This window comes from Gobio gobio (genome assembly GCF_949357685.1).
Source record: "Gobio gobio genome assembly, chromosome: 15".
Classification (NCBI taxonomy): domain Eukaryota; kingdom Metazoa; phylum Chordata; class Actinopteri; order Cypriniformes; family Gobionidae; genus Gobio; species Gobio gobio.
This window is the reverse complement of record NC_137108.1, coordinates 46,306,677-46,329,942: the sequence shown is the minus strand read 5'-3', so window position 1 is coordinate 46,329,942 and position 23,266 is coordinate 46,306,677. Positions and strand designations below refer to the sequence as shown.

Sequence of the window (23,266 nt, the reverse complement as noted above, 5' to 3'; positions counted from 1 at the left end):
CAGATGTCAGTCTGTTTTAATAGAGAACAGCGTGACACCTGGAATCCACGTCGTTGGGTTGGCGGTATAATTACGGGTCCAGCCAGGTCTCTTCAAAGAGGGCGGATTCCTCCGCGTCCTGCTCCTGCACCAGATACCACACACATCAACGCTTCCTCCAAGCCCACACTTGTGCTTTGGCTGCTATTTAAAGCTCTTTTACAGGCTTCAGCCAGGTGAAATAACTTTTTCAAGGTTATGGAAATGCGTCAGAAGCTCTCCCTCAGCCCAGTCTTATTTATCTTTCATCTTCAAAGCCTCACTTATCTCCACCTCACTTGAAGTCCTCCGTCCAGTGCTGTGTTCGAGCCATATGTTTAGTCTTCCCAGACTTTAAAAGTGGTGTTTTGGGTGGGGGCGCACTGGTACAGATATGCTGGCCGCCCTCAGTACAGCTTGTAGTTTATACCAACGCAAACGTTTTTGGGTTAAAACATGTTGTTCAAAAGACCAAAGCCAGTCTTCAGACTCCACTAGGGACACTTTGGGGGGCTCAAACCTCATTTTTTAATGCCCCACAGGAAGTCAAAATAAAAAGTTAGTCTGTGATGTTTTCAATTGATGCGTGAACAAAACTTTATTTGCCTGTCATCCATTAATCACAGTAATTTGTCCTTTGTTCATTTTGAATGTGAATCAAAGTTTTGGCTTTCAATTTTATAATGCAATTCAAACAATAAATGCATTTTTGGTGCTCTTTAAATGTAGCATGACAGATCGCTATAGCACCTCACTTCAAGCGACGCGTGAACTGAGCATATCTTCCGATTTCCGATAAGTTTTAGCACCAAATAAACATGAATGAACATCAGAAGGTGTGTTAAAACATATACAATATAACCCAAATGTATCATATCTCATGTAATCACTAGGCTAATCGCTCAGCCTGGGTAATTAATTAGTAGTTGGTAGTCTGTATATAGCGTCCAAAGTTACTAGCCACAATTTTGACATCGATACCATGGGGAAAAATGCAATATAGATTGCATATAGCAGATATATTAGGCTGCTGTCACTTTAAGACCTGACGCCCGGATCCATTATACTGTTACACATGCGTTTTCTTTCTCAACTGTTTACGTTCACTTAAAACATAACTGACTGTGTTTACGTGAATACTCGCCAAGACCGGCATTTAGACATTATATTGTGTGTATTTGATTGTTTAAACGCAATAAGCAGCGAAAAAGAACTCATGGCGCCTTATGTGCGCATAATTTCATCCTACAGTGAAATTCAAGCCCTGTAACAGTAACAATATTCCTCCGGAGCAAATGAAGCGAGTGAGGGGAGGCGGGTGTGTGTGTGAGTCGCTGTTGGAGAGATCAAAACACAGCTGGTATCGTGCATCTATTCGGCGAGAAATGAGTATTGGAAGCGTTTCAGTTGTTTCAGTATCGATATGTACCGAAAAAATCTACATTCTTGGCAACTCATTGCACTTAGTTTATTATTTCAGGCGCCTTTTAAAAGACTACAATTGAAAAATGTATATTTAGGGCTATATATTTAGGCTATATATAAAAGTCAACCCACCTACTTGGCTAGTTGGAGTGACTGTGTTACACGCCACTGCTGAAATACACCCACATTTGGCGGGTGTTAATGTCAAGCCCTGTATATATCTATATATATATACACTCACACACTCATTTTTATCATTATCATTATTATTCTTTACATATGATGAAAGGCCCTTTTGGTTCAGTTTATTTTGACAGTCTTGTGGCCTGAGGTTTTGGAGGCTCCTGTCAGTCCGAGGCCCGAGTCCCTGGTCCCACTGGAACGATCCATAATCCTACCCTGCCCAAGGCTCTATTTTGTAGCCTGCCACAATAACCTAAAAAAGTACCGCTGAACGATGTTAGAAATCATGTTGCCTTTCCTCCCATTGTTAGCTTTTCCTCCAAAATGCGGTTCTACTCTTCCCTGCAGTTTCAGTGCGCTGTGATTATTTCTGGAGCTCTGTGAGCCGCAGTGCCGCTAATGTGGGTGAGTGATTAAGTTTCCTAGAGCGTCAAGAAAGACTTTCTGCAGGAGGGATGAAACAATGGCTGCCCTGTGGAGGAGTCACGGCATGTGGACGGCACATTGTCATTGTCTAATACAGGGCCAACAGAGCAGAACAAACAGGGAAAGTTAAAGTGAGAGCTTTTGGTTACTTTGCCGGGGATTTTTCCTGGGCCTTTCCCGTGTCGGGATGTCTGATCCAGTTTTTGTAGTCCTGCACCCAAATCAGTGTTATTTTAGTACCATTAAGAAACTATTATAGTCTTTTTTAATAGTTTGAATTAGGTTTTATTTTTACTATTTTCCTTTTTTTTATTTTAATTTTATTTTTTTATTTTTTTTGTATATATGTTAATATATATATACTTTTCTATATGGTTTTTATTTAGTTTTGTTTTATTAGTTTATTTGTGTGTGATTTTATACATACAGTATTTTATAATCGATGTACTTTTTATTCAGTTTTCAGTTATTTTTATATATTTTTTATTCAGTTATTTTACTATATATATATATATATATTTTATATATTATATTATTATATATTATATATATATTTTACTATATATATATATATATATATATATATATATATATATATATATATATATATATATATATATATATATATATATATATATATATATATAATTTTATTTTTTTAAATAAATAAATTACACATACATTTTTTATAAATGTAATTTTATATATTAATGGTGGGCATAGATTCATTTTTTTTATCTAGATTAATCTCACTGTAATCTTGGAATTAATCTAGATTAAAATGGCTCATTTGAATTCTGCCGAAGGCATTCAGAATATGTGTGCTCGTAAGTGATCGTTTGTCTTTTTGTCATTTGAATAATAAATAACTTCTGTCCCTTTAAGACCTGACGCACACATGGATCCCACTGTTCCTGTGAGCTGGTTACGACTATGTTTACGTTAAAACTCACTAAGATGGGCATTGAGACATTTTTGAGTGTATTTGACCATTAATAAGCTGGAAAAAGGAGCTCATTTTTGCACTTGTATGTCAGAGGCGGCTTTATTACGGTATATGTGTGTGCGCTTCCGATGCGAGTGCGAAATCTGCGGGAATTATTAGAATAAACGTTATGTGCAACCCCGCGCGAAATTGAGACCGGTCACACCAATACCAACAAGCTGTCATGAGGAAAAATTCATTTCGCCATGTTCAGAGGGTTAAACCGGACTGAATGAGAGGAGGCGGGTGCGTGTCAACTCGGAAGTCATCATAGTTTGCGTAGTATAGACCCAGCTCCCAACCCAACTTTGAGAATAGATTAACGGCGATATTTTTTTTATCGCCCGATAAGAGTCTCACGTTAACGCAACACGTAAACGCCGATAACGGCCCACCACTAATATATATAATTTTTTTGGTCAGTTTTAGTTATTTTAGCACATCAAGTTAAACTAAATTAAAATGAGAAAAGTTGAAATAAAATAAATTTTATATTTATTATTTTACTTACCTTAGTTCAATTAATATATGCTTTATTTCAACTAATAAAAAGTTTTTTTAAGGTTTCAATTTTAGTTATAACTTTAATGACTTTAATGACATGCTCATTTTCATTTTGTCCACTACCCTGCCCATTTAACCCAAAGCTGACTGTCCCAGGTCACGATTTTGTTAGTCTAGGAGGATAGTGTGAATCACATCCGTCTGGAAAGTCCTCTGCTCCACAGATATGATGTAGTGCTGCATTAGGGACAGGATTTTCCATCCTGCCTGTTATTGTCCAGTCAGTGACGTTACATTGACAGGTGTTTCCTGTCTCATCAGTGTCCCGCGACCTCCTGACATCCTGCTGTTTGTGTTTGTAACTGGGAACTGTGGAATTGAACTTGCGACCACCTAGGGGTCATAAACCCTAACAGTCTCTCTAACCAAACCAAAAACAACATGCTGACATTGTTTACTCCATCACACTGTCCACATAATCAAAGAGTTTTGATTCGGTCTATACAGTAAATCCAGAAACTGATGCTTCATGTGTCCTAAATGTGTAACGACTCTGTCAATGTGTGATTGCTTGCAGGACTCTGAGTCGCTGGACCACTGCATTCAGAGCACGCTATCTGCACTGTACCCTCCGTTCAGCGTGAGCGCGGCGACCGTGCTGTGGCAGCTCTTCAGCGTGGTGGAGAGACAGTACCGGGGAGACGGCCTGCGCTGTTTCATTGACTTCCTGCTGCCCACCAAGAGAATCCTGCAGATAATAAAGCAGGAGGCCTGTGTGAGTACTGTCAGTTTCTTTAGATGCATTATGACAGAAGCATTTCAAAGTTAAAGAAAACGCTGGGTGGAAAACGTAATACCTTCTAACAGTTTTGGGGGTAACGCATTATAAGTAACGAAAGTTGCGTAATCAGATTGAGTTACTTTTTCAAATTAGTAATGCAAGTTACTTTGTTTTCCCATTTATTTACTCCTGTCTCCATGTTGAGAGAAATCGTGAGGCGTTAGGTGTGAACATGACGCTGTTTTGTTTCACGTTTATGTTTTCATGTCTTTTATTTTGTAATTTCATAGTTCAGTTCCTGGTCTTGTCATGTCTAGTCTCATGTGTAATGTTCCTATTGGTTGGTTTAGTTATGTGTCATATTCTGATTGGTTCCCTTGTTTCATGCGTCTTGTTCTCATTGGTTGTTTTTGGTCATGTGATCCCTATAGTCCTGTATTTAAACCTGTTTGTGTGCCATGTTACTTGGTCGGTTATTCTGTAACGCAGCTGCCGTGGAAGCAGACGAAGACGATGGTGAAGAGAACCCAAGTGCAGTTTATTTACAGTGTCCAAAGATCCAAAACATGAAGCATAAAGTATAAACCAAATCCAAAACATGAACTAAACCATGAACAAAACTTGACTATGAACAAAACTTGATAATTGACACATGGAATAGCATAAATACTTCAATAACCGACCAAGTAACGTAGCACAAATACAGGACTATAGGATCACATGACAAAAACAACCAATGAGAACAAGACACATGAAACAATCAGAATATGACGCATAACTAAACCAACCAATAGGGCTCGGGCGTCTGACGTCATTACTTGGCGTGGCGGCCATGTTGATGGCCTCCTTTACTTCTACTCGGACTACTACGCACTGTTTATAGACGTACTCCCTCTCAGTCGTGTGTCTTAATTTGATTAATTTGGCGTCGAAAATGGATTAACTTTCCACCGCTTTCCTGCTTGGAGGCGCAACCACGCAGACCAAGTATCCGAGGTAACAAAGAGTCGTCGGCTTTCATAAAAGGACGCTGTCAGCTGGATGCAAGAGATGTGGGGAGCACAAGAAAAAATGCCCACCTCCGAATTCACGTGTAAAGGGTGATTGGAACCGTCCGCAACAAGTACACTATTTTGTCAGATAAAGTAACGATTCACATGGTGTTGCCAAGCAAGGACGAAGACATGACATTCCTCTATCTATAAGATTGTGTCTGTATGTTGTAACTTACTCTGACAAACATGAGCCCTAGCGTTGTGCTGAAATAAATGTGCATTAAATACAGCCATAAGTGTCTGTTGCATCCATACCTACAATCTTCACAATAAATATACTTAAATCAGTATAATGTGCAAAAGCAAGAAGTGTCACGCAATCGCAATAACCGTATAATGTGCAAAAGCAAGAAGTGTCACACAATCGCAATAACCGTATAATGTGCAAAAGCAAGAAGTGTCACACAATCGCAATAACCGTATAATGTGCAAAAGCAAGAAGTGTCACGCAATCGCAATAACCGTATAATGTGCAAAAGCAAGAAGTGTCACGCAATCGCAATAACCGTATAATGTGCAAAAGCAAGAAGTGTCACGCAATCGCAATAACCTTATAATGTGCAAAAGCAAGAAGTGTCACGCAATCGCAATAACCGTATAATGTGCAAAAGCAAGAAGTGTCACGCAATCGCAATAACCGTATAATGTGCAAAAGCAAGAAGTGTCACACAATCGCAATAACCGTATAATGTGCAAAAGCAAGAAGTGTCACGCAATCGCAATAACCGTATAATGTGCAAAAGCAAGAAGTGTCACGCAATCGCAATAACCGTATAATGTGCAAAAGCAAGAAGTGTCACGCAATCGCAATAACCGTATAATGTGCAAAAGCAAGAAGTGTCACGCAATCGCAATAACCGTATAATGTGCAAAAGCAAGAAGTGTCACGCAATCGCAATAACCGTATAATGTGCAAAAGCAAGAAGTGTCACACAATCGCAATAACCGTATAATGTGCAAAAGCAAGAAGTGTCACGCAATCGCAATAACCGTATAATGTGCAAAAGCAAGAAGTGTCACGCAATCGCAATAACCGTATAATGTGCAAAAGCAAGAAGTGTCACGCAATCGCAATAACCGTATAATGTGCAAAAGCAAGAAGTGTCACGCAATCGCAATAACCGTATAATGTGCAAAAGCAAGAAGTGTCACGCAATCGCAATAACCGTATAATGTGCAAAAGCAAGAAGTGTCACGCAATCGCAATAACTGTATAATGTGCAAAAGTAAGAAGTGTCACACAATCAGATATTTTTCAGTGTTTATTTGCAAGTAGTGCAACCTGAGAACACAGAACGGTGCAGAATGCTTCAAGGTAAAAGGTTAACGTTACATAGGCTTCATGATCTGCAGCTGCTGAACCCATCCATTTGTGAACTGCAAATTTCATATGAATCCAAACCGTTAATAGTTCCAATTTTGTCCATATACCGGTCCCTGGCTTCCCTATTTAACGTATCCCGGTAAATTCCACATCCTTTTCGGGATTTTAACATAGTTTTTCTTTCTCCCAACTCTGCTTCTCCTCGTTCGATTTGCTGTATGTTTACATTCGCGAGGCCATCAACATGGCCGCCACGTCCCAGAATGCAACGCAGCGCCCGAGCCCTATAGCAACATAACACATGACACTAGGGAAGCACATGATATGATCACATGGTGGAAAGGGAATCACATGACAAGACCAGGAACTGAAACATGACTATGAAATCACAAAATAAAAGACATGAAAACATAAACGTGAAACAAAACCCAAAACCAAACGTGACCGATGCTTATTGTAGTTCTAGACTAAATATGAGCATGAATTTACTCATCTCACATTTACTCATCGCACAAAAACAGATTCAGTGTTCCTCAAAATGAATAGAAACAGTAAAATGCAAACTCGTAATATTACGCAATCCTGCAATAATTATATATATATAAATAATACATATGCACTTTATGTATTTAATCTCACTTTAGTAACCAATGTCTTTGCTTCTGACCTTCGATGATCCAACTCATCCAACCATTTGGTGTGAAAGGGCCTTTACATTTGACAAAACTTTTTTTTAAATTAAAAATAAAACAAGCAAGCCCAGCCCAGGTGAGGAAAAAGTAATGCAAAAGTAACGTGATTAGTTACTTTTTTAGGGAGTAACGCAATATTATAAAGTAACTTTCCCCAACACTGCTTGCTAATGCATTATATTTTTAATTTTTTTTTATAAGAAACTCATTTATACAAAGCCACTTAATGGATATATACAGTCAAAACTAAATTTATTCAGACACCTTCAACATTTTCTCACATTATCACAGTTTGTTTGCTATAGTTCAGAAAATGGTAATAAAATATGACAAGAGCTCAGAGTGTCAGAACAAATTCATCTTGATAATGTCAGATAACTTTGATAGAAAGGTATGTAATGGATTACAATCAACCAATCAGCTGTTAAATTTAAGTACACAATTAGATAATACCAATTTAGGTCAACCAATGACCAAGCAGTGCTTCATTTTGTTCAGTCTTTGGTGTAAAAGGTCACATTAGCAATTAAATAAAAAACACGTGTCTGAATCATTTTGTCCCCAAATTTTTATAAATTTTACTGGTAGTCTCTTTATTTTGCTTTATTTTGCTCTCCTCACTTTCATAAATGAACTATAGTGTCCTGCATCCACTAGTAAAAAATAATATCTGATGTCTGAATAATTTTTGGTTTGACTGTATGTGTGTGTAGTGTATATCATTTTTATGTATATTTGAACACACAGACATATATTTGTGTGTATATACTATATATATTTCTATCATTTATATGATTTATAATATAAATATTTTATATATAATTAAATAAAAAATCTTAAATATGCATGTGTGTGTATTTATGTATAATAATTATATACATGCATACACACATTATGTAAACACAAACTTTTATTTTGTATGCGATCAATCGTTTGACAACACATATATATATATATATATATATATATATAACAAATTACTATTAACTAAGATTAATAAAAGCTTTAGAAATATTTTTCATTGTTATTTCATGTTAACTAATAGAACCATATTGTAAAGTGTTACTATTTATTAGATTTTAAAAAATAATAATTTTATTTATTGAACCAGCATAGAGATTTGACATGCATCATTCAGTCTTTAAACTTGATATATTGTGTCATTCATTTGCTGATTATTTTACAGTCTGGCAGTCTCCACTACAGATATTGTTGTTGAAATCAGTAGCGCTGCAGCTAAACATGTTCAATCCATTTAAACTCTGTCAGAGAGAAACATTGCGAGGTGGGAACATGAGAGGGAGGATGAATGCTTCAGGCTGAAAGAGGGTTCAGTGTTGCTCTGAAAACAGTCCAAACAGAGAGTGTTGTGAGCTCACAGGGGTGAACTTGGCAAAGAGGATCAGGCTGAAATGAAAGACTTGCTCAGGGAGGCTTTGTATTTCTGCAGGTTAGCGCTGTGTGAGCACATACCTGAAACCTTATGCTCCTGTATTAATTATTACTCTGAGTCGAGGGCTCTCAGCGCTCTCATTTAACTCAGGCATGATCTTTGAGGGAGTCACAGCATGCTGAAGCTTACATGTTCCTTCTGCATCATCAGCAGGGAGTAACTAACAACTCTACGAATGAGCTGTTTTCAGTAGCATTACAGTAGCTAAATAATAAAGCTATTTTTTTAAGCAATAGAGATGTGTCATGACACAATGCGTATTTCTCACATTATTGCCTGTGCAGGAATCTCTCATAAGAACTATTGTGATGTCTGATTCATTGTAGTGAGTAGGTTTGTTTGTTCACCATAAAAAACAAGATCAAATAAAAAATACTATTCATTTTACATTTTAAATATTATATTATATTCATTATAAAATATATTAATTAATAAATAATCACTGAATCAGTGCCTCCGTGGAATTTTACATGATCTTTTTTTCTGTTTTTATTATATTATATTATACTATATGAATAAATAAATAAATGAAAATATTTACTGAATCAGTGCCTCCGTGGAATTTTACATGATCTTTTTTTCTGTTTTTATTATATTATATTATATGAATAAATAAATAAATGAAAATATTTACTGAATCAGTGCCTCCGTGGAATTTTACATGATCTTTTTTCTATTTAAATTCTGCTTTTCGCTGTGTTTTCATTACATAAATTATAGTTGAATCGTTTTTTTAATTTTCCATTTTAATTTTAGTTCGTTTTTCTATATATATCTATATAGTTTTTATAAATTTTTATTTCAGTTATTTTGCGATAACAAGTTAAACTAAATTAAAATGATAAATGTTTCCTTTTTTATATATATTTTTATTTCAGTTAACATTTATTTTATTTCAAGTGATATATTTTATGGTTTGAAAATGTTTGAATTATTATTGTTTTTGAATAATAATTAAACACAAAATAATTTGTGTCATCATGCCAGATTGAGCTCTGATTTCTAAAATATGTATGAAATTGAAGAAAAAAGAAAAGTACGCCACCTTTTACTTTATGTTCTAGAACAGTCTCATTTTCGCAGTTCTGATGCAGAAATATACATTTTCAATATTTTATAATTGCATTGTTTTAGTTCATTGCAGTTTTGTATTTAACGATTGCAAACTGCAAATAAATGACAATTGTTGCTTATACATGCAAGGACAGCAGTATTATATTTGATTAATTTGTCTTTTTTATGTTGCACAGCTGCGATTCAAAGGCCTGTTGCTGTACCACGAGGGATGGCCGCTCTGTTTACATGAGAAGGTGGTTGTGCAACTCGCACCGCTGCATAAAGTACGTCTGCGGCAGGGAGATTTCTACCTGCAGGTGGTTCCTTTAGGACGCAAGGCTGCCAAACTGGTCATAAAATGCCTGTCAGGGAGCGGGCAAGCCATCGCAGAGATCCCTGTGGCCGAGAGCATGTACGGCAGCGTTTTTACACCGGACTTCCTGCAGAATGTAACGCGTGAGCGCAACTTGCAGCCCCTTCAGAACTGCCTCCTCAGTACCGGCGCGGTGGTTTACCGCACACCCTGGAAGAACGTGGTGAATCCTTTGTTTGTGACCAGCACCGCCGACGCAATCATGCAGGCTCGGAGCGGTGGCGCGACCCTGCGCGGTCAGCTCAGCACATGCAGCACGCACGGATCCACGGGAACGCTCAGTTCTCGAGACTCTCTGGGCTGTGAGTCCACCGTGTCGGAGCCCATTTTCAGTCGCAGCCTCACGGATATGGGCATCAGCTCCCTGCGCTCAGAGGACTCGCCCTCGCAAAAGAGTCCCAGCCCGGATCAGGGATGCCTTCGTGGTAGAATGGGCCACAAAATGCTCTCATTCAGCACGGACCTTAGTAACCCCGGCCTTCGCAAGCGTCACCCTAGAGACTCCACGACCTTCGAGTCACGCCGGCTTTTCCGCAAGTCCTACATGGAGGCACTGCAGAACCCGATGAACATCGGCTCCAGCTCTGAATCCATTCTGGAAGAGGGAACGGAGTCGACTTCTAGCTCCGTCTCGAAGGAGCCGCTTCCACGGAGGATCTGTGCTCGTGGATGGTTGGGAGGAGATGAATCTCGCAACGGTTCTCCCGCCATAAGTCCATCCAAAAACTCTGAGCTCAGTCCGGACGAGAGACGCTCCAAATCTCTCGAACGTACCAATAAGGCCTTGCAGGTCAAAGGCCACCGGGCGCGCTCGTCCTCCGGCGGCTCTGGCAGCGGCCTTCCCAAGAAACTTATGAATGGCTATGCTTTCCGTTTCGGAAAACTGGACTTGGAGGCGGCCTTTCCTGGCATTGAGAAACGGAGCAACAAAGAGAACTCAGGTAAAAACTCTTTTATACAAAACAACATGTCCTAATAACTAGTGGTCAACCTATATATCACCAAGGCTGATGTTAACGGACGATATTTGGCCATTTTGTATTGTCTGCATAATATAGTTTTTCTGTTCGGCCCATATGTTTCAGAAGCGGGACTTTTCATGATACTGCTGAGAACCCATCGTCTGAGCACAGACGCACACGAAAAGTTGTGATAACAAATCATGAAAAAAATGTTTAACAGTGCAATGACGGACATCCCTCAGCTAATGCACTCATTTAACTACATATCAGAGTGAATGACAGAGACAGAGAAACATCATGTAGTTATTTCTTTCTACTAAATAATGACCCAGCATCTGATTGTGACATTTATAGCCACCAAAAGTTTATTGTCCACCAAAGCGTTTTTTCACGCGGCTGGCTGGCGTATCAAGTTGTTTTCAATGGGAGCGCTACGTTTTTAGATCGGCATGAATCTAATGAGTATTTCCCGCTCAAGCATTGATCGCTCTGCATTTTTACTGGTCGCCGAGAGTTGAAGAATGCTCAACTTTGAGTAAAACCAAGCGGCAACCTCCCCCAGTTTCTCTTGAAGGCAATATGGAAGTGACTTAAACTGCAATTCACCCTTCGCCGCAAGTTTGATTGACAGGCGATCTGACCAATCACAGTGCCAAATCTGCCGTTTTGTCCGACAAAGCAGTCAGGAGAGTTAGTAGATTAACGTCGGTGGACTTGAACTTGGAAAAACGGTGTGTACTGACATCTTTCCGCGGTTGAAACAACATTTCTTTTAGTGTTCATTTGTGTTTATTTCATGGTTATCAATGAACTAGAAGGAAGAGATAACTGTAGCTTTAACTGAGGCGCCACAGCGATCACGACACATTAAAGAGCCACAAAACGCTATTTATTGTTTACATTTCTTTAAAAAAGGACAATTTCAAAGTTGAGACTTTGTTTCATATCAAAAGTAACTTGCTCTGTCTCTGATTTCAGTGTCCTCTTTGCTCCGCAATGTATTTTCTCTACGTGAGAATGCGTGTGGTGTGAGAGCGCCATGGCTTGTCGGACATAGCAACAGTAACTAAAGGGGGCGGGTCTTTGCGAATGGTCAATTCATCGACTGGCCACTAGGGACAGGCTCCAGAAGGGAGCAGAATCTCATTGAGCCCCATGTTAAGATGCCCAACTTTACAGTAGAAGAACACATGTTTACAGCCTCGTACAAATTGTGGTTTTGGTCTATACGGCTAATTTTGCCCTTCATGACAACTGTGAGGGGGGTGATTTTTTTTTTTTTATAACTCATTCGTTTACATTATATAAAGCCTTAAAGTTCTGCATAATTAAGGGCATGGCCACTTTGAGTGACAGGTGGATAGACGTTTGTCTGCTGTCGCGTCATTACATCACCTCAGCTCCAGCCACGTCCCGCCTCTTTGCCCATTTTCTGTTATCCGGGAGTGACGCGCGATGACGCGCTCCCAAGATGGCAACGGCTGACTTTGAGACTGCTCTTTAGAATCCTATGGGTAACGTCAAGGACACTACGTCCCTGTTTTTTTACAGTAAAACGCAGCGCTCATCACTGTCACTTAACCAGCCAACCAATCACAGTGGAGGAGGGGCGGGACAAATACAACACTGACCAACTACCACATTCTGCTTGTACAACATCAACAGATGACAACAAAAAGCATAATAACGGAATAAAATGACTTCAAACAAGATCCAGAGCAAACACTATGCATTGTATCAACATTTTTATATAGAATCAATACAGAAAAAAAACATCTGTGAAATGAGATACTAGTAACACTTCCGCAGATATTCCGTATCATAGAAAGCAAATAGTCTCAACTGGAAAAAATAATCCTACTGCGCTGCCAAAATGCTCTCAAGCGCTCACAGCGAGGCGTTTTCAGCAGAGCGCCTAGTGTTTTCAGCTGGATAAAAACGCTTTGGTGGACACGTGGCCTCAGAGTAAAGGGACTTGTTTTTGATATCACTTTGAAGTGGCAAATTGATAGATTCATGTTCTGTTTATTTTTTATTTTTTATAGAAAACGGATTAGGGCAGATCAAACATTACAAATCTAGACAAATATAGTAATATAAGGTTTGCCTATAGTCTAAATTAGAACCTAAATTAGAACCTGAACATTCAAAACATATATTTTTTTAAATGTCTTTCTTGGTTATGCGAACATTAAGGGAACATTGCATTTAAACATTTTGCAAACATTATGGGAACATTACTTTTGAATGTCCTCTGCACATGCTGAAAAAAAATGTAACATTTAAAAACATTTCTAGATTTTGTCTTTATTTAACAGTTCTGTCTAATATTTAAAAGGCACATGCTCTAATACTTCATCCATATACTGTCTGCATTCAGCAAATACATATTTTAAACCCCTGCAGAGAAAGCCCCGCCCACACACTCTTCTGATTGGCTGTGATTTGTGATGGATTTCGCCGCATCGTGTTAAGTCAGGACACAGTGTGCAGAGCAGCTTGTTTGGGCTTCTTTCCCATCAGTAATGAACCCTCATTTCTTCAGTGTACTCACACTGACAAGCTTCCCTTATCAAATCATGTCGCCCGAGGCCTTGAAAGCCCGTTCTGGTTCCAGACAGTTGTTCTGTTGTGCTCCGGTGTGTAATTATCGCCTGCAGCAAAATGCAGGACCGTCAACAAGCTCATCTGTGTGCAGATTATCGGTGGAGACAGCTTGTCATTCCTTCCACTTGATTTTATGGCCTGCGACTGGCTGCATGTGAGGACTAATAGCGCGTGCGTGTTGGAATGTTTCAGCGGCCCTGCCCTGTTACAGAGCCGCTTGTCTTTCAGAAGCGTTTGCTGTAATGTGCAGCCATGATGTACCCCAAAGGCACGATACTGCACTGAAAGCATTGCACTGCTTTATTTAGCTCTTCCTGCTATTGAGTGTTTGAAAGAAAGAGCGTTTTGCCCTCCGTCTACTCTAGTGCTTCAGGCCAGGAGTGTGTTTGGGGTCTATCCGCAGGAAATACCAAACTTTGCGGCATTCTTAAGATTTTGGGTTACTTCATGTCAAAGGGTTGCGCCACATCCTACCAGTGCATAACAAGATTTATGAGCAAAACCCCTATATTTTTATATTAATCTGAGTTTTTGTCCTAACTCACTGTGCCAACCAAGTGGCATATATACAGTATATATTATATTTATATACTTTTTATTATTATGTAATGATATCATATAATATTATATAAAATTATAATTATTATAATACATATTATTTTCTTTATTATAATTTTTATGAATGTACATATTTTATGATATTATAGATTTATGATGCTAATGATAATTGCTATTATTGTTATTTTAATTTAATAGTGTTTATTTTATTTAAAAGTAATGATTATCATTATTTTCACTATTAATATTTATTTTTAATTTATTATAATTTATGATATTCAATGATGCTGATAATTAAGTATTTTATTATTAATAATATATATTTTTTTAATTGAATATATTTTATGCATTTTGCGTTTATGCTTTATTTTATGAAATGTTTTAATGATGACAATTATTATTTTTGTTTATTATTATTATACTTATATTTTATTATACAAAATAATAAAACTATATTAAATAAAACTATAATGTATTATTTAATTTAATATTATTTTGTAACTATAATAATAATTCAACCGTGCCTTTCATGACACCCAAGGTCACCATACAAGCAAAAATAATACAAAGGTAAATAACAATAAACAGGACAACACCACAGAATACAACCACACACGCAGGTTACAAATACATTCAAATACAATAAAGAACAGGTCATAAAAGGCCTGAATAAAAAGTGTTGCGATAATAATTCTTTATTAATTATTATTTTTATTACACTTATATTTATTGGCTAATCTGTCAATCTCTAAATGGCTAAAGGCAGACGATTAATCAGCCTGTATGTTATAATGGTCTCTAACTACTTTGCACAGCCTTTTTGCTTTTAGTGTAAGGACTAAATTTGACTTGTCATGTCAAGCCTGGTTAGAAAATGTCTTTCTCTATGGCTCTCATTTTACTTTCGTTCTCTGTCTAACACACACACACACACACACACACACACACACACACACACACACACACACACACACACACACACACACACACACACACACACACAGAGAGAGTGGTTTAGGTAAATTCCCATCTGGGAGCCTGCAGATTCCCTCTGTTCTCTGGCTTTCTTTCCCACACATGAAAATCAGAGCCATTGAGTCTGGGCAGGAAGCCACAGCGGATCCGATGTCCCACCTGAGGGAGGATCTCTGTGCCGCTTACCTGCCCGACTCCCAGCGCTGATGTTAAGCTCCCATCCAGATGGCTCGCTCCGTCATAATGGGAAGCATTGTGTCCCGTTGGGCTCGTGAAGATGCTGAAGAGAGGCTTAAAGAGTAAACCCATCTCGACGTAATATCTGTTCTGTTAGGGTCAGCTCAGACTTTGTTCAGAAAACAAATGCCAATGACTTTGAGGCTGGATCAGATTACGGGTGATGTGGTTTCGCTCGGCCTTTGGGATTCCATTAGGTCTCTTGCGATCATAAACTGGTTCTCATGATACCACAGAGCTCGTATGCAAAGTCAACCAAATGTTGTTGGCACAGCAGCTTTTTGAACAGGGTTTGTTAGGGACTAACTAAAAGTATTGACACTACTAACTCGTTTTAGTTTTCCCGGTAACAACCTACATTTTCCAACTAGTAGCAGAAACTGAGCAATCTGAAAGAAACTCATGTGTTGCATTGGAAATCCTGATTCATTCCAGTGAATTAATTCGTTCAGATGATTCATACAAATGAACTGATTCAACAAAGTTTATTTGCAACATATTTTGCACAGACATTGCTATTAAATTTCACAAATTGTTGTGAAGAAATGGCAAGTAGCATGACATTTTGAAGTAGAAAGACTGAAATAGTATTTTTTTTAAACCTACTCCAATAATCTTTGTTTTACAACTTCAAAAAATATATATATTTTTAATGCTGCCATTTATCAAGTTTTCAGAAATTATTCTATTTTTTAATTGCAGTAAATGTAATTATATCTGGTATTTTAACAAGCTTTTTCAAGTTTTGATCAAATTTTCATCCTGTCAATCATATTTATATTGTAAAAGTAAAAAAAAACTGTTCACTTTACTTGAACCCTTTATGTATAAAGCATTATAAAAGTATTCATAACGGATGTTGCAATGCATTATATTTTTTCATTAATAATTATGATCAAAGTTAACATGCATTATAATGTGTGCAGAATCCTTGTTACACATGAATTTGGTTGTTCATCATGTGTTTAATGCATTATACTTTCTAAAGGTGTAACAATTACGGATTATAACTGTGGTTACAACTACATTACGAATACTTTTATAATACATTATATATACAGGCTTCAAGTAACGTGTTAAAAAATATTAATACATGATTCTTTATTGCATAGTATATAATCTGTAGCCTTTTCCTTCAAAGTTGCTCTACCAACAGTGTTCGGCAGTGTTAGTCTGTGTTTTGTGCGAAAGGTTTCGGTGTCCATTTCAAGCTTCCTTCGCTTGTTGAGGAAGTGCATCACACAAAGGAGTCGGTCTCAGATTCACACAGGAAATGAAGTCACCAATAAGACAATAGTGGAGGGGGATACAGGAGTGTGAAGTTTAAAACTTCAAAAACATGACATTGTTTATCTGTAGGTGCACGAGATGTGCTTGTACTGTATATGCTGAAATTGAAAACTTTTTTTAAACAATATATTCTCGAAATTCTCTAAACATAATCCATCCGTCACTAGTCTTTTGCAATTAGATAAAGATCTTGAACTCAAGTTCAGCATATGGTGAAGGACAGGCTTATTTTCCCTCAGTCTAGGGAGCACAAAAAGAATTGAAACTGTTATAAATATATATTTATTTATTACTTAGTTTGTTTATTAATTAACTAAATAACTTAAAAAAGTGAGGAAACCTTGTTGCCTTAAAATTATTACGTAATAAACTTGATATGTAATTGAAAAAATTAAGTTATGTGGCATTATCAAGTTAACATAACTTAATTTTTTCAATTACGCATGAAGTTTATTACTTAATAATTTGACTATAGTTGCCGCAGTGTGTAGTTGTCATTTTCCTTTTGTAAGTATTTGATATTATCCATGTTTTATATCTCAATGACACGCAAACAAACAACCAAATAAAGAATTTCAAGAAAAAAGAAAAAAAGGTATTTACTTCCTTCCTGCCACATGAGGCTGCCAACTTCTTCTTCCAAGAAGCATAGCGAAGGCAAACCCTCCCAAAAAAAGTAATTTTCATGTTACTAATAAGTATTTTTGGTTGACATATATATATCTACATAATCGTGAAGGTCTCTAGAATCATCCAAACAATCTTACAACAGATCTATAGTTTTTTGTATACTTAGTCAAAAGTCCAAGCGCCACCGTTGGGCAAATGACTTGTAACATATAATGGGGAAATGGGGTATACTTAACAGGTTAATAAATCAAGATTTTTGGTCTTGTTTAGTGCTTTTTTGCTTTCATAATATCCCACCTAAAACATAATCTCTACTGTACAGTAGACCTTAATTCGATAGGGAAAAATATCATATTTTATGATATTATGTCTTGTAAGGGCCAAAATATTGAGGAGCCTTCATCCAGTTTGGAATGTATTCACTTGTTTCATTCTAATCGGTCAAGGACCCTCATTCTTTTTATGACTAGTAGCTTACAATTCCATTATAATGTGGAAATTCAGACAAGTAATGAGTTTACATTTACATTATTAAATGAAATCACCTACTACAGTCAGCCATTGAATACTATGGGCCTAATGTTTTTGTTCGTTTTTGTTATATAGTAATTTTTTCGTCATTCTATTTATTTATTTTCATTAAACTTTTTGATACACAATGCCCTGTTGGGGCAACTTAATGGCTGCACTTTGTTTTGCACTATATTCCACCGCTTTAAGACAAATGTTTTTGTTGTTTGTTGTGTTTTCATATTCAAAAGATTATAAGATAGATGCAGCTTTTTTGAGTTTGCATCGAATGTTCTTTGACTTTTATACATAATACATTTGTTTATGAATAAATATTGATCTGTTGAAAGCAGTTATTTTGAGTTAGATGCCAAATGTTGACATTGAAGGGGTGCATACAACATATTTGCCCACCGGCAACTATAGTTGCCACACATTCAAATACGATTTTCAAGAAAAAAAGAAAGACAGAAAAAAACCTGGGGAAAATAAATGCAGAACATGTTCACATATGGACACTATTAACATGAAAGTATGCATGAGAAAAATTTGGGCACAAATTTAAATTAAGTTAACTGATCACTGTTTACAGTTATCAATTTTTTTAGTTGGTTTATTATATAATGATCTTTCTTTTATGCACTCAAGAAAAAAATAAGCCTTTTTTAAGATTTACGCATTTCAATTAATAGTAAAATTCCTTTCAATTAAATTGACTAATCCTTACATATTATTCATATTATAAATTAAGATTAAAAAAAAAAAAAGTAAAAAAAATCTCATTGTTCCATGAGATTTATACGAAATATCTTATCACGCTCTAGTTTTTTTTTAGGCACTAATGTAAAATTATTAATTCAATTCAATTTAATGGAATTTTACTATTAATTGAAATCCATAAATCTTGAAAAAAGGCTTAAAAAATGTTTTGAGAGTGGGTTGATATTCAAGAGTTCTTCATCAGTGCCATAAATTGTTATATTAACATATAAATATTATATTAATTCTAGCTCAGTGTATTTAAAAAAAAAATGTATTTGGATAATTGAAGCCTTGAAAGAAGGTAGTTAATATGTATGGTTTCTTAGAGTTGTTGTTGTTATATTTGTCTGTGGCATGTTCAGCCACAGCCCTTTCCTCTCAGGATGTGTTGTGTGTTGTGTGTTGTATTGTTTGGGTTGCTGGGTTTGGAAGAAACAGCCCAAGGGTTTGGATTCTGGAGAAAGTTCACAAACATCTGCTTCAGCTGGGAATGTCAGTCGCAGCATTCCTCAAGCCGGAGCCCGAGGGCTGAAAAACTGAGCTGTGGGTGTTACAGTCATCAGACATGTGTGTTTGTGTATCTGCCTCACACACCTGGTCTTGATGGTGACTCAACATTGACTCACCGTATAGTTTTTGTCACAACTCTTCCAACCTTCCAGACGGTCTTTTCAATATATGCACTGTATCGTGCAACTCAGACGTTTCATTCTGCAGTCAAATGAACGGATTGTTTGCATCTCTGCCATTTAAATGTTTGTTTGATTTGTTTTAAGCTCATCAAGTCTTGTAAATACTCCATCATTGTGTTTTTGAACTACCGTTCAGAAGTTTGGGTTCAGTAAGGATGCGTTAAATTAATCAAAGAATGAGGTTTTCCACAAAAATATGAAGCAATGTTGAACTGTTTTCAATAATAATACATGCAAATCATCATATTAGAATGATATCTGAAGGATCATGTGACACTGAAGACTGGAGTAATGATACTGAAAATCCAGCTTTGATCACTGGAATAAATTGCATTTTAAAATATATTCACATAGAAAACAGTTCTTTTAAATTGTAATAATATTTCACAATATTACTGATTTTACTGTATTTTTTATCAAATGAATGCAGCCTTGGTGAGCAGAAGAGACCGTTGATCAGTAGTGAATCCTGCTTTAGTTTTGAGTGTTGAAACTGAATCATTTATATTTTTGCATCCATTTAGCCAAAGCAATATTGCATTCAAAATATACATCTGATCAGTTTATGCATCCTCTACAACTGTTTGAGCTAGTTTTGAATCAACATAAATGAACTGAACTGGCCAACTCTAACTCTGTTTTTGCTGCTGAAGTTTATTTGCCTATCATAATGTTGCTTAATAGATGACAATCATCATATTCATTGGATATGTAGTGCGTGTTCAGTTCAGGATATCACACGGCCCAGGGCTTTACGATAATGAGATGACATTCTCTGATCTGTTTAGGTCTCTCTGATGATGGTCTGCGCTCAAGTCCCAGAAGGAACAGTAACAGTGGGGATGAATTTGTTTCTCCCAAACCCTCCATCAGACCAGCGGTCTCTCCCGCCCCGTCCACGACGCCCCCTGCTGTCTGTTCCACACCGCTGCCCTCTCTCATGACCCAGGTCAACAAGGAGCTCTTGACCTCTGGTGCGATAACGCTACCTGGTACGTGACCCGGGTCTCGCCTATCAGCATAAAGAATTTATATATAATATAATGTAAATAAATAAATGCATTTATAATGCATCGCAAAATGAACAGTAGGAATGCATTTTATTTGAGTTATTTTAGTATCATTGATATACTATTATATAGTTATTTTTATTTGATTTTTTAAGTTTTATTTTTTAGTTTTAGTTATTTTAGTACTTAAACTAAATAAAAATGAGAAACGTTGGCTTATTTTATTTCAGTTAATGTTCATTTTATTTCAAGTAATGCTTTATGTTCTCAGTTTAAGTTAACAACCTGATTAAAATAAGACAGAAATCTACCAAATCTATGGCTAATAAAAGCTTTATGGAAATTGAAAATGAAGACATTTGGAAGCAATTAAGCTCATATGAAAATAAATTATTTAATATTTAAATCAATAAATAATATTGTTATTATATTATTTTTCCTAAATACTAGTTTTTATATTACAATAGTAATATTTTTAAGCAATTTATATATTTATATATATATATATATAATTTTGTTTTTTTTAATTTTTTATTTGTAACAAAATTAATGGCTCAGGGAAGGAGGAGGCGGGAACAGGCAAATGTTAAACGTAACTTTTAATTACGAAATTAACAAACTACAAAACGAAATTAAGTGGCAGTATAAACATAAAAAAGCAATGTTAAAGGTGCAGTATGTAATATTGGATAGTGGTTAAAGTGGGTATTGCAGTCCAAATTTAAAATATTGGAGCGGGTTTTTTCCCCCGGCCCCCCCTCCTCTGGTTGCCAGTTTGAGGACACGAAACAAGCTCAATGGAAGGTGGCGAGCCTTACACTGTAAGCTGATTTTTCTGCGTTTTAATATGCCTATGGTCATAGAGGTTTTTAGATGGATGCTGGGGCTTTTTAGGTCGGGTAGAATCTGCGATCTCTGACCCAGTTTCTTTGCTGGTCTCCGTGGCTTTAAAGGGATAGTTCACCCAAAAATGAAAATTAGCCCATGATTTACTCACCCTCAAGTCATCCTAGGTGTATATCACATACTTCTTTCAATACAATCCACACAGCTCCGGGGGGTTAATAAAGGCCTTCTGAAGCAAAGTGGCACGTTTGTGTAAGAAAAATATCCATATTTAAAACTTTATAGACTAAAATAACTAGCTTCCGGCGTGTACGCGAGTCGACTTACGGCAAAAGAGTAACCCTTGAACCCTTGACGCATGCTTATTGACGAACACAGAATCACAGAGGATAGAGCAAAACAAAACACCGGTCATGAATTAGAGTCTAAAACGAGAATTTTTTAAAGAGAAATGGCGGAGGATTTCGATATAAGAGAAGAGGGGCTTGAGTTTGTTGCCCAGCCCAATCCGTGAGAGGCTTCAAAGCTTGCGGTGCTCCTGTACATCACTTTAGGGGTTACTCTTTGGCTGTAAGTCGACTTGCGTACCGCTGACCGCCGGAAGCTAGTTATTTCAGTCTATAAAGTTTTAAATATGGATATTTTTCTTACACGGCCCCGGAGCCGTGTGGAGCAGTTATATGATGAATAGATGCACTTTTATGGACTTCAAAAATGACCCAACAATTCACTGCCATTATAAAGCTTGGAAGAGCCAAGACATTTTTAATATAACTCTGATTGTATTCGTCTGAATGAAGAATGTCATATACACCTAGGATGACTTGAGGGTGAGTAAATCATGGGCTAGTTTTCATTTTGGGTGAACTATCCATTTAATTCCCTGTGTTTTCCACCAACTGGCAACCCGGGGTGTCAAAATACTATTGGGTATATTGGCAGTGGGCGGGATCACATAGACCAAAACAAAAACAGACATTTTGAGACGACATGTACATTTCAAAGTAGAATAACTGGCTGTAGCATTGCTTTTCAGAGAAACAAGTATGTGAACTTAGAATGATTCCAAAACATTTTTGCAAACACACAATATTTATGGTATTTTTGTGCCTTAGTACAGTCAAAAAAATTACATACAGCACCTTTAAGTCCCAGGCCTCCTCCTCCTTTTATCCTTCTGGAGCTCTTCCGTGAGACTCAAGACCGGTGTGTCGCTGTCACAATTCACCAGTGTGAGTGCCCGTGATCACCACCAGAGGGCACTCCAACCCGGACTGACATTTCAAAGACTACATTACCCATAATCCTTTGCCCGGACTCATCATCACTCATTGTTTGCACCTGTGTCACATTACCTCATTATCCCAGCCTATATAAACCATGTTCACTCTGTAATTCACAGTGAAGTCTTGTTTGTCACGTACTGCTCTGAGACAGATGGTAGAAGATCCAAATGCAGCTTTATTAAAGGGTAATCCACACTCGTAGTCATCAAACAGGCAAGAGGTCATAACATGTAATCAGTCCAATGAGGTAAACAAGACAAGAGAGACAGGCAAACGGGTAATCCACGGAACAGGCACGAAATTGAAAACCAAGAGACATGAAACCAATGAAAATGCTCAGAAATGCAGTATAGACAAACAAGACTTTGCAGTGAATGACAGAGTGAACATGGTTTATATAGGCTGGGGTAATGAGGTAATGTGACAGGTGCAAGCAATGAGTGATGGTCGGGCAAAGGATTATGGGTAATGTAGTCCTTGATGAAATGTCAGTCCGGGTTGGAGTGCCCTCTGGTGGTGATCACGGGCACTCACACTGGTGACTTGTGACAGTCGCACAGGTGTCCCTCATTAACATTCGCTCTGCTTTTTGCCACATTATTATTTTACAGTCATTTTGATATAAT

The 23,266-nt window shown here is 37.1% G+C and overlaps 1 protein-coding gene across 8 annotated transcripts in view; it reads left to right on the top strand.

The window, feature by feature from the left end:
* The window catches only part of plekhg4b (pleckstrin homology domain containing, family G (with RhoGef domain) member 4B), a 75,057-nt gene that overhangs the window by 23,007 nt on the left and 28,784 nt on the right, over positions 1–23,266 (top strand). For all 8 annotated transcript variants that reach the window (XM_079837710.1, XM_079837715.1, XM_079837713.1 and 5 more), the window contains 3 exons: positions 4,119–4,316; positions 10,097–11,216; positions 20,287–20,490. In XM_079837710.1, coding sequence (XP_079693836.1) covers positions 4,119–4,316; positions 10,097–11,216; positions 20,287–20,490 — 1,522 coding nt within the window. The remainder of the gene's footprint in view (positions 1–4,118; positions 4,317–10,096; positions 11,217–20,286; positions 20,491–23,266) is intronic.